We start from the raw sequence: 11,789 nt of genomic DNA on the forward strand, positions 1-11,789 counted from the left end.
TCATGCGAAACAAACGCCCAGTGCACGCTGGTGTCGGCTTGTCTGCTTGAACAGTGCCAGTGCGACACGCGCCCCTTTGAAGCGGGCGCAACGTACGGGCTGTACCTTTGCTCCTCCTTTGGCAACACGTCATTCACAGGAGCAGACCTCACGTGCGGCGACACAACTGCGGAGCTCACGCCAGGCGCCGTCACCATTGAAAGCGACGGCCTTGTTCGCTTCGATATTGCCCACGCCGATCCAGACACGCTGCACGCATTCTACTTCAGGCGCTCAGACATTGCAGGTCAGCACATGTGCTTGGCAGCTGAATGCGTGTGTGTGTGTGTGTGTGTGTGTGTGTGTGTGTGTGTGTGTGTGTGTGCGTGCGTGTGTCTCCGTGTGTGTGTGTGTGTGTGTGTCTGTGTGCGTACGCATGCAAGCGTGCCTGTATATCCATCTATCCATCTGTATATGCGCAAGCGTGTCGTATCTCGTGTGTGCTCCCAGCGCTGTCCACTTCCGCATCTCACCCTCCACCACCACCACCACCACCACCACCACCACCACCACCACCACCACTAGATGCTGAACTGCTGGGCCAAGCGGTGACGGATAGCAGAGGGATGTTCATGTCCATCACGATTTACGACGCCAACCGCCCCATTGACCTTGATCCCCGCACAACGACCGTCAGCCCCGTCCGTCTGTCCGACACCACAGACGGCCAGCTCTTCGTCTACTCCCGCGGCCGCTACAGGTGCGCGCTGGATGTGTAGTTTTGTGTGTGTGATGTGTAGTTTTGTGTGTGTGTGTGTGTGTGTGTGTGTGTGTGTGTGTGTGTGTGTGTGTGTGTATGTATGTGTGTGTGTGTGTTCGTGTTCATGTGTGTGCGTATATTATGTCCTTGTTCATGTGTAAATGGTTTTGCCCTTTTTGTGTATGTGTGTGTGTGAATGTGAATGTGATAGTGATAGTGATAGTGATAGTGATTGTATGGCTGTGGATCTGACCGCTGGCGCGTCTGTTTCCGTGCAATGAACACAACTCCCTTATGACTCACAATCATTCTCACCGTTTCGTCCTCTGCACCATTTGAACTCGCCCCCCTCTACATGTCCACTCGACTAGAATGTCAGCTGGTCGTTTCCGTCGAAGTGGTGGCGGTGGTGGTGGTGGCGGCGGTGGCGGCGGTGGCACGTATTGCTACAACACAGACACGGCCATCAACTATGGAACGCCAGAGTGCTCTGGGGGAGAGGACGGGCAGTTCCTCAACGCAGAGGTGTCCCCCGCGTCATCCGATGTGCTGCTCATCAGCTGCGACATTGATGGCCGCGCGTGCTACACCGTTAACAGCGATGATGACGATGATGCCAGTGGCAGTGACATGAACAACAACAGCACCGCCAGCGGGAACCACACCGTCTTTGACAGCGTGTGCTTCAATCAGACCGCTGAGGCAGAGTGCGTCATGCACCCAGAGTGTCGGTGGGGTTCATGCCATGTCAGCAACGACATGTGTCGCCTGTTCCAGGAAGAAAACGACTGCGTTGCCGGCATGTGGAGTGACGCCTATGGTGACTACACGTGCGCGTGGGACGGCGACCATTGCTACACCACCAACCACGTCTGTGCCGGCCAATCCAACGACACGTGTGCGCAGATGGACGACGTGTGTCACTTTGACGCGTTCTGCTACCCGACCCACAACAATGGAAGCAATCCAGACTGCAATTCGCACTGCAGTGCACAACTGGACGACTGCGCCGCTTCACCAGCGTGTGCCGCTGCGTACGCGTGTGCAAACGACACCGTCGACGCCATGTGCCCAAACAGCCCCTCCTGGTCGTGTGTGCAGAACTGCAGCACGGCGCTGTTTGACGACGCCTATCGCCTCTTCGTCGCTGTTGCCGACTGCCTGCTGCGCTGCTCCCCCATGGCCGTTCCTGACCCTTCGCAGCCGTGCGGGGGCGTTCCGGACGACTGCATCATCTTTCAGGACAGCTTCTGCGCCGAAACCACAGATGCCCGCGCCAACTTTTCAGACTTTTACACGCAACCCGCGCTCGCGCTGTTGTCCAACACTATGGACAACTCCAGACAGCGAGGGGACGACGGTACTGGCATTGCTGGCGACGGCGATGGCACAGGTGCATTGGCCTGGCCGCAGGTCGACTACAGCCCAGCCAACACGACCCTGGATCACTACTATCTCGGTGGCCTGTGCATCGCGCGCCCGGCCTTTGCCGTTCTCAGGCAGCCGCTGCCACCGTCACCATCGACGGCAGTGACAGAGATGCACACGTCTGGCAACGACACTGTCGCTGTCGTCAGCGTGGATGATGAGGTGCGGATCGAGGTGAGCTTCTTCGTGCCGGCAACGCCATACGCCCGCGCAGATGTGGCCGTTTTGGCCACTTCCCAGGACGGTCAGGAGGTGATGGCTGGCTGCATCCCAGCACCCAGCAACGCAACCGCCACTGCTGCAGCCGATGGTGGTGATGACGATGATGCTGCTGTGGGCACTTCAGCGAACACAACTGTTGGCTGCCGACTTTTCGTCCGCACAACCACCAACGTCACTAGCGCCGACGCCACAGCCAGCGCTTTTGGTGATGACGTGTGGTTTGTGGGCAACAGCGTGTCTACCATTGCCTCTGACACGCCGCACACGCTCGAGGTGCTGCTGTCGTCCGCATATGTCATCCTGTCGCTGCGCGCACCAACCATCAGCAGCACGGGCGACTATGTCGGCGACCAGCAGCTGCAGCGCGAGTTTGTTGAGCTCCCGTTTGTGGTGCCGCAGAACTGGACCCACGTCGGGCTGGCCCTTGCCGCTGTTGGCACCTACGACAACGCAACGACAACGATAGCAACAGCAGCAAGTGGCACCGCGACAAGCCCGTCGGGAACAGAGTCCACGGCCATCACGTGCGTGTCATCGCTGCGAATTGGGCAGCAGCGGTGCGACGAGCGCTGCTCCCACCTCAGCGAACGCACCTGCGGTGCTGACAACAGCGACTGCACGTGGGACGCTGATGCCCAAGTGTGCGTGTCATCGGAGCCCTGTCCATTCTGGGTGGTGCCCGGCTCGCCCTGCATCGCCGAGGAATGCCAAAGCGCAGGAGATGGTGAGTGGCGGGGTTTGTGAGTGTGTGGGTGTGTGGGTGTGTGGGTGTGTGGGTGTGTGCGCACGCGCTCACGTGTGCGTGTTTGTTTGCTTGCTTGCTTGCTTGCTTGCTTGCTTGCTTGCTTGCTTGCTTGCTTGCTTGCTTGCTTGCTTGCTTGCTTGCTTGCTTGCTTGCTTGCTTGCTTGCTTGCTTGCTTGCTTGCTTGCTTGCTTGCTTGCTTGCTTGCTTGGTGTTCGTTCATTTGTTTGTTCGTTCGTTTGTTTGTGTTTCCGCACACTCTCGTCCTTCGTAGTATCCCTCATCTTTCACACACACGCACACATACACACGCACAATGTCTCTTCGTCATAGGCGAGCCGTCGCAAGAGTGCTGTCTGGTCGGTGCTGAGCACTGCACCAACTACCCTGCTGACCCGGGCTGTCGCTGTGATGGCCCCATCGTGTTCTACTGCGGTGACATCGGCCGCATGCACTGCACCAATGACACGACCACAACGACCACAACGACCACAACTATGCCAGCAATGTTGACAACATCCACAACAACCACCACATCCACGACAACAACCACCACATCCACAACAACGACCACGTCAACGACAACGACCACCACCACCACCACCACCGCGACAATAACGACCACGACAAGCGCAACAAGCACCACTCGAGCCTCAACAACGAACCCCACAAAGACCACGGTGCCAGAACTCCTGTGCACAAAAGCGACCAGACCGTTTGTGGACGATGCGGCCACCTCCTTCAAGTGTCGCCCTGACGCAACCCACGTCACGCTTGCAGGCAAATTCAGTGACTATGACGACCCAACACACGTGCAGGTGCGGTGCACGTTCTGGCTGCAGAAGCTGGAAGGCGGATTTGACTGCAACTGGCACGGCTGCTACGAGAGAGGAACGCTGCTGTCGAAGAACGACGTGCGCTGCAGGCTGCCGTCACAGCTTGCATCATTCAAGCCCCCGTTTCTGCGGGTGTCTGTGTGGGTGTTCCACGACAGCAACGTGGACGACAGGTCTAACACGAACTGCTTCAGCCGCACGGACACATGGGAAACGGGCACGCACGCAGTGATTGACACCACGTGCTTCTCAAGCGTGTCACCCGGCACGGGCAGCACACCGCTGCCTCCCGCCCCCATGACGCAGGTTCCCTTGTCCACGTGCGAGTTCGAACCCCTCAAGATTGAGGCTGTCACGCGTTCGTGCGGCGACCATTTCGCTGCTGCCACCGTCACGCTGCAGGAAGCGTTTGCGTTCACACCTCCAACGGGTGTCAACGCCGTGCTCCCAGCAGCGGTTGCAGCTGCCGGTGGCATGGGTGACGATGATGGTGGTGATGGTGACACGGATGGAATGCTGGCTGGCGGCCCGGGCCAGGACGGCGAAGCGCTGCTGCCGCTGTACTGCCTGTTCTGGGCGGTGGACACAGCAGGGCAGGCACCGACGCTCATGTGCGACCCGCGCACGTCCATGTGCGTTTCGCAAGCAATGTTCACCACCCGCGACCACACACAGGTGCAGTGCTTCATCCCCTCGTTCATCTCCATCGACCCGAACACGCAGGCGCTGGCTGTCACGGTGGAGACCCTTCCTGTTCTCATTCGCGACTGCAGCCTTGACCTTGACCCCAGGGCGCCTGGCCTCACGCGACCCTCCTCCTACTTCACGGAGGGCGAGTACGCGCTGTCTGTGGACCGTGCGGACGAGTGTGTGGCGTCGGACTGCCCGTTTGAGGCTGCTCCCGAGTCGCCGTGCATCTCGCCATCGTGCAGCGTCGTCAGCGAGGATGGCACGGTCGACAGCGGCTGCTGCCGGCTTGTTGATCGATACTGCAACCTGGCAACGAGACCCGACTTTGCGTGCTCGTGTGCGTCTGTTGCAGACATTGGCTGCCCGTACACGCCGTGCTTTGCGCCCGTTATTGGCGGCACGCCGCTGCTCCGGCTCAACAGCACCAACGCCACCACCACGATTACGGCAACCGTGGATGATGGTACCAACACCACCACGTCCACGCTCATCTCCTCGGCCACTGCGCTCTGCAATCAGGGCATTGGCTCTGTGGTGGTGTACTTTGATGCGGCCTTTGAACTTGTGGCGTCAGCCCGCAATAAGCACATGTTCGTGACTGCACTCATCGTCACCGTTGAGAGCAAGGGCATTCCTTCCGACACCATTTCCTGCGTCCACGTCGGCCGGGGTCAGTATTACGTGTGTGTGTGTGTGTGTGTGTGTGTGTGTGTGTGTGTGTGTGTGTGTGTGTGTGTGTGTGTGTGTGTGTGTGTGTGTTTGGGTGATTGCCGCTGTACGTCTGTCTGTCTTCGATTGCCTCTGTGCCTGCGCGTGTCTTAACCTGTGCCCCACTCGCCTCGGTTTGGTTTTTCTCATGCGACTGCTTATCCCTTCCTCCCTGCTTGCCCCTCACTCGCCCCCCTCTCGTCTGCAAACGTGCATGCTGGCACACAGGCCGCCGCGAAACCATTGCAGCCACGGTGTTCTTCACCAACGAGACGAGCCAGGCGGTCATGCAGCAAGCTGTCGACAACAACGAGGTGGCCTTCTCCCTCGGCGGCCACGAGTACACGGGCCAGAGCACGGAGCCCTCAGCAAGCCAGGCAGTGCCGGCCGCAAGCGTGGGCGCTGGTGTTGGCGTGTTTGTTGCCCTGGTGCTGCTTGTCGCCCTGATGGTGAAGCGGAGAAAGCAGCAGAAGCGCCGGCACAGCTCCATGTACGTGCAGCGCGAGCTAAGGGGTGACGGGTACGATGGCGACAATGACCATGGCGACCACGCTGGCAACGCCGCCTTTAATGACGGCCTTGACGATGGACAGCCGGCAACCAAACGTGCGCACGCAGAGGCCCCGGCACCGGCACCAGCAGCATTTGTCGCACCGCCCTGGGTCGAGGACGACTCTCCGTTTACGGACGACATTGAGATGCAACACATGGGCTTGACCATGGTGCAGCAACAGCAGCAGCAGCAGCAGCAAGCACAGCACGACGCTGAAGCGTCGAACAAGCTGGCCGAGTCCATCATGAAAGGCATCGGCATGTCCTCACAGCCCATGTGGATGCCCGAGGACGAGGCGGTGTTCCACAGCAACAGCAGCGGTCGCATATCCCCCACAACGGCCGGCGCACACGCGCAGGGCCACCGCCTGGCGGGCAGCGCGGACAGCGGCGACCCGGATGCCGATCTCACGCTGCCGGAGGGCACGGACCTGGCGGAGCTGCTGCTTGGCAGTGACGGGTCGCCTGCACCACCGAACGTGATGCTCGATGACGCTTTCTTTGAGGACGCCAACGATGCTGCCGCTCCTGCTGACAGCGACCACCCGAGCGCGGGTCTCGACTTTGATGACATGCAGCAGGGGCAGCGGGAACAGGAGCAGGAGCAGGCGTCCCCAGCCACCGACACGTCGGCCGTGACAATGCTGGACACGATGCTTGCCTCACACACGCCATCGTCCCGCACGCAGACGCCGACGGGCTCAACTGGGGTGAGCAACAAGGCTGCGTCGTCATCCATCAACCAGACCCCTTCCCCCGCGCTCTCCTCGCAACTGCACGAGCAGGAAATGGAGGAACTGGACCCAGCGGCAGCAAACTTTGCGCCCGGCACGACCATGGCAACGGCCTCTGTGCTGAATGCAATGGATGCGCTGTGGTCGTCGCTGGCGCCGGCTGACGAGCTGTTGCCTGCAAGCACGCTGCTTGCTGCTCCCGTGGCCGCGGCATTGTACAGCCAGCGACAATCAGGAACACAGCAGCAGCATGCCCCAACCGATGCGCCCAACTCGCAGCCGTTCCAGGGCATGCAGCAGGCCGCCAGCACACTTGGCTTTGGAGGCCGCAGGCTTTCGGAGGAGTCATCGTTTGGCTTCCCAACGGGTGGGCCGTTCAACAACAGTGGGACGGGGCTACCAGCAACGCCGCTGGCACCGTCAGCAGCGCCGGTGCCGACCGACATGTCCATGCACGGCGCGCCGCTCGCACCATCATCCTCGCTGTTTGATGTGTCCAGCGCCCTTGATGCCGGCAGTGGTGGCAGTGGAGATGTTCTTGGCAGTGCCGATGCGGCGTGGTACATCACATCGGTGCGTGCGCATGAAGTGTGCACGGCAATGAGCACAACGCCCCTGCATGTAGCCGCTGCCGTTGGCGACAGGGTGGCTGTGCGTGCGATGGTGGCTGCGCTGCAGGACGGTGTGCGCAACCGCCACGTCAGCAGCAGTCGCAACAGCAGCTACCGTGGCAGTCGCAACAGCAGCTACCGTGGCAGTCGCTTTGGGAGCACCGGGCGCAGGCGGAGCGGCGCGGGCATCACTGGCAGCGCCAGCAGCACCAGCAACGATGGCGGTAATGGCCATGTGAGTGGTGTCGGTGGTGTCGGTGGTGCCGGTGGCAACAGTGCATCAAGCGAGGATGTGCTGCGGCAATGGACAGATGAGGTGGTGGCTCAGGCCATGCAGCCCCAGTCTGGGCGCAGCAGCCTGTCGCGGACGTCAGCGAAACAGCGCACACCGCTGTCTGCCGTCTTTGGGCCCACCTCGACGCAGCGGTCGCACTCCTCCCCGTCATCTGCACCGGTGGCGTCGTCGCCTGCGTTTCTGCTGCCGCCGTCCATCTCGCCGGCGTCCTCAACCTCGGGCCTGGCACGGACCATCACGGACGCAAAGTCGCCCACAAGCAGCGCCGGCAGGCGGCGGAAGCGCTCGATGGACACGGCGGTGCCCACGACGCTGCTGCGGCACCCGGCCGACCTCAGGGACGAGCTGGGACGCACGCCGCTCATGTTTGCCGCCAACTGCGGGCAGGCGGCGTGCGTGGAGGTGCTGTTGGAGGTGGGCGCGCAGCCAGACGCCGTGGACACGAGCGAGCGCACGCCCCTGCACCACGCGTGCCTTGGCGGCGGGGATGTTGACGCGGACGGAGTCATTGGGCGGCTGTGCGCGGCGTCGCCTGAGACGGCATCGCGGCTGGACGTGAATGGCCAGTCGCCACAGCACGCAGCGTGCCTGGTTGGAAACACGCGCGCGCTCGAGGCCATGTGGCGAAACGGCGCCGAGGTGGATGTGCAGGACGACGGCGGGGCAACGCTGCTGCACGTGGCCGTGCGCCGCGAAGACGTTGTGGTGATGCACAGCGTGATTGCGGCGGCCGCACACGCCATGGGCTCCAGCGATGCCCTGGTGAACTTTGTTGACGAGGCAGGCAACACGCCGCTGCACTGGGCGGCGCAGCTTGACTGGCAGGACGGCGTGGAGGCACTCCTGCAGCACGGTGCACAGGTGACGCACGCCAACAAGCGCGGGCTGACGGCGCTGCATCTTGCTGTTCGCGAAGGCAGCGCGCGCGCCGTTGAAACGCTGCTGTGCTCGTCTGAGGTGCACGTGCGGCAAATCAGGCAGACACTGGACACGCCGGTTCCCTCGGGCGAAACGGTGCTGGCGTTTGCGCAGCGCGTCAGTGTGGACGAGGTGGTGGCGCTGCTCGTGCGTGTTGCGGACGAGCATGACACGACGTTTGGGCTGTCGGACGGCGAGTGGGAACAGCTGCGCGCGGCTGTAGGCCCAGCGCCCAACACCCACGCCAGCAGCAGCGGTGCTGGTGGTGGGCACGGCAGCGTCAGTGGCAATGCAGCCAGCCCAACCTCCTCTGACAAGAGCGCACAGAGCAATCGCACGGGCAAGTCGCTGTCAAGCGGTGTGCCCGCGATCTCTCCGCGCAGCAACGCCAGCAACAGCGAGAGTTCCACCACAGGCACCAGCACCGCCACGAACGGCAGTGGGCAAAGGGGAAAGCCAGGTGCTGCAAAGAATGGTGGAAACCGCAGCCGGGGAAGCAACACCAGTCGTGGTCGTGGTCGTGGCCGTAATGGCGACGATGGTGATGCTGGTAATGGTGGCGATGGTGGTCAGAGCAAGCGACGCACGCGCGTGTGGACAGAGGAGCGCCGGGAGAAGAACAAGCGGGACTGCCGCCTCCGCCGCCAGCGCAAGAAAGAGGAGCAAGCGCGCCTGGAGCAGCGTGTGAAAGGTCTGGAGAACGAGCACGTAGTTGTGTCTTCCATTCTCGAGAAACTGCGAGCTGAACGTGACGCCTTGCTGGAACACGCGGCCACATGACATGAACCGTGTGAAGTTGGAGAGGGCGGGTTGTAGTTGAGCGTAAGTGTGTGTGTGTGTGTGTGTGTGTGTGTGTGTGTGTGTGTGTGTGTGTGTGTGTGTGTGTGTGTGTGTGGCTGTATCTGTCTGAGCAGTTTGTCTTTCCTGACGTGCGTGCTCATAAGCATGTATGCAATTGTGTTAACTTGACTTGCTTTTCGTTTTTGTTTTGTGGCATACGAACTGCCCGTCACTGTATTTGAGCGCAACGGCAGCTTCGCACTTGCTTCACGTGTGAGGTGGCTGTACCACCGCCAAGAGTGGCCGCGCATGCACCCAACAACATGTGTGCACGGGGTCCCTCTGGGTCTGAATTACATGATGTCATAACGGACGCCACGGCCAATCAAACATATGTGTCTGTGGAGGATTGCGGGTGGGAGGGGAGGTGCGCAACAGCACATGTGTGCGCAGAAGGCACACACTCACATAGAGAGAGAGAGAGAGTATGTGTGTTGTGAGTATGAGTGTGAGTGTGAGTGTAAACACACACACACACGCACGCACACACACGCACACACGCACACACACGCGCGCGCGCACACACTCATACACTCAGATGGCATCGCCCCATGTGCCACCAAGGTTAAAGGCATACGACACCCTGTGCTCGCGCGTGTTGGAGCCCTGTACCACCTGGTGCTGCAACCAGCTCGGAAACACAATGAGGTCACCCTCTCGCGGATGGAAGCCGGCCTTTGTCGGCATGGGCGCGCTGATGCGATCAGAGACAGCGAGGGTGCGCGGGTCCTGAAACACAATGTGGCCGGCACCTTCGGGGACCTTGGAGTAGTACACGGCGCTCAAGGCGTTGTTCTGGTGCACGTGCTGTGCGTGCGTGCTCGCGCCAATGTGCACCGTGGCCCAGGCAAACAGGTCCATCTCGCGCGTGTCCATTTGCCGGCCCATGCAATGCAGCGTCGCGCTCATGTACTTTCGGATGAGCGATCGGAGCTGCGCAAAGGCAGGCAGCACTGCAAGGTCGTGCCAGCCTGTGGCGTCTTCGCCCACGCGCCCATCGCTGTAGCGTGGCGACCGTGGGTGAAGCAAGCCCTGTTGCCACTGGAAGAAGAGCGTGTTCACTGCCGACAGCGTGATGTTGGTGTCTGCGCCCACGCGAGCGAAGCTTGCCCACTTGTCGATGGCGATGCTGTTTAAGGCGCTGTTCAAGGCGACAAGGTCGTCGACGTCGCCGGCCTCCTTCACGTTCACGTGCAACAGCGGTGTAGCAAATAGGTCATGCACGCGATATGGCTCAGCTCGCTCCGTGCTCCAAGCGGGGTGGAAGGCTCTGCAAGCAGCAGAGCTGCGAAGCGGGCGCGTGTCCACGGCAGCGATGCTGTCACCATCATCATCAACCATACTGTGCTTGCTATCGTCGCTGACGAGTCGCAGCGCGAGAGCGATGCGTTCCTGCCTGGATGTGGCGGCTGTCCACTGCTGCTCCAGCCGCGTGCAGCGGTCCTTGATGAGGGCAAACTCGGCTTCCCCCAGCTGGTACTTGATGAAACCGTAGTACTTGCGCAACAGGGCAGCGTAGTGCTGTTGCTGTTGCTGCTGCTGTTGCTGCTGCTGCTGCTGCTTCAATGGTGAAGGAGAGAGTGTATGTTCCTCACTGCGCTTGGCTGCGACTGAGCTGTCGTCGGCGACATGCCCATGTGCTCGTTGGTGCCCAGAGGCGTTGCTCCCACGGCCTGCACGGCCATCGTCGCCATCCTCCTCATGTTCACGGGCTTCCTGCGCGACGAGCGCAGCGATTGTGGCTGCACGAAGCATGTGCCAGGGCTGAACGAGCTGGAAGTGGAGATCGGCCACCTGGGCCCAAATGCTGGCGTCCATTGGCTGCTGGACGAGCGCCATGGACAGGTACGCGTTGACAACGGCGCCCACGTCCTTGGAGGGCGCGTCTGCAAAGTCGCGATGCAGCTGCTGTGCCCGCTTCACCAACTCCGCAGCGCTGAACTGCATCAAGCGCGCAGACACCTGGCTGTGCCCCATTGTCTCTCCAGCATCCACTCCACCCGCAGCCGCATGCTGCGCATCCCCACCACACGGCAGCCACACAACACCAGCCACCACCACACCCACCACCACCACCAGTGGTAGCGCTGCCCTTCGCATTGTGTGGAATGCCCGCAAGCGACACACCGCCGTGGTCGCCACCAGTTGGAGAAGGCAGGAAGCAGAAGAAAGCACAAGACAGCAAGGCCCCGTTGCATAGCACGTTCTGTTGCTTGGTTCCTCTGGTGTGTTGTTTTGGGAACTGGATGATGACGACATTCGACTTGTTGCTTGCATTCGTTTAATCGCGTTGAGTGTTGTGTTGTGTGGCATGTGTGTGTGTGTGTGTGTGTGTGTGTGTGTGTGTGTAGGTGTGTGTGTGTGTGTGTGTGTGTGTGTGTGTGTGTGTGTGTGTATGTGTGTGTGTGTGTGGACGACTGAGTAATAAACGATTACGTAGTGATGGCGTGAAGAGAGTATTACAGTGAGAAAGA

At 60.8% G+C, this 11,789-nt stretch overlaps 2 protein-coding genes across 2 annotated transcripts in view; one reads left to right on the top strand and one right to left on the bottom strand.

The window, feature by feature from the left end:
- Window positions 1-9,339, top strand: part of PTSG_01447 (uncharacterized protein) — a 10,970-nt gene extending 1,631 nt beyond the window's left edge. The window contains exons 4-8 of the mRNA XM_004997365.1: window positions 1-286; window positions 565-739; window positions 1,111-3,113; window positions 3,465-5,327; window positions 5,594-9,339. The exon at window positions 1-286 is cut by the window's left edge and continues 194 nt beyond it. Coding sequence (XP_004997422.1) covers window positions 1-286; window positions 565-739; window positions 1,111-3,113; window positions 3,465-5,327; window positions 5,594-9,255 — 7,989 coding nt within the window. The 3' untranslated portion in view covers window positions 9,256-9,339. The remainder of the gene's footprint in view (window positions 287-564; window positions 740-1,110; window positions 3,114-3,464; window positions 5,328-5,593) is intronic.
- Window positions 9,340-9,584: 245 nt separating this feature from the next.
- Window positions 9,585-11,548, bottom strand: PTSG_01448 (uncharacterized protein). Its single transcript, XM_004997366.1, has one exon. It carries the CDS (start codon window positions 11,413-11,415, stop codon window positions 9,850-9,852), a length of 1,566 nt encoding a protein of 521 aa, XP_004997423.1. The 5' UTR covers window positions 11,416-11,548; the 3' UTR covers window positions 9,585-9,849.
- Window positions 11,549-11,789: the final 241 nt, after the last annotated feature.

This window comes from Salpingoeca rosetta (assembly GCF_000188695.1).
Source record: "Salpingoeca rosetta unplaced genomic scaffold supercont1.4, whole genome shotgun sequence".
Taxonomy (NCBI): Eukaryota; class Choanoflagellata; order Craspedida; family Salpingoecidae; genus Salpingoeca; species Salpingoeca rosetta.

Excerpts from the sequence above, each read along its gene's own strand:
- PTSG_01448 (XM_004997366.1), bottom strand. The coding sequence starts at position 11,415 with ATGCGAAGGGCAGCGCTACCACTGGTGGTGGTGGTGGGTGTGGTGGTG.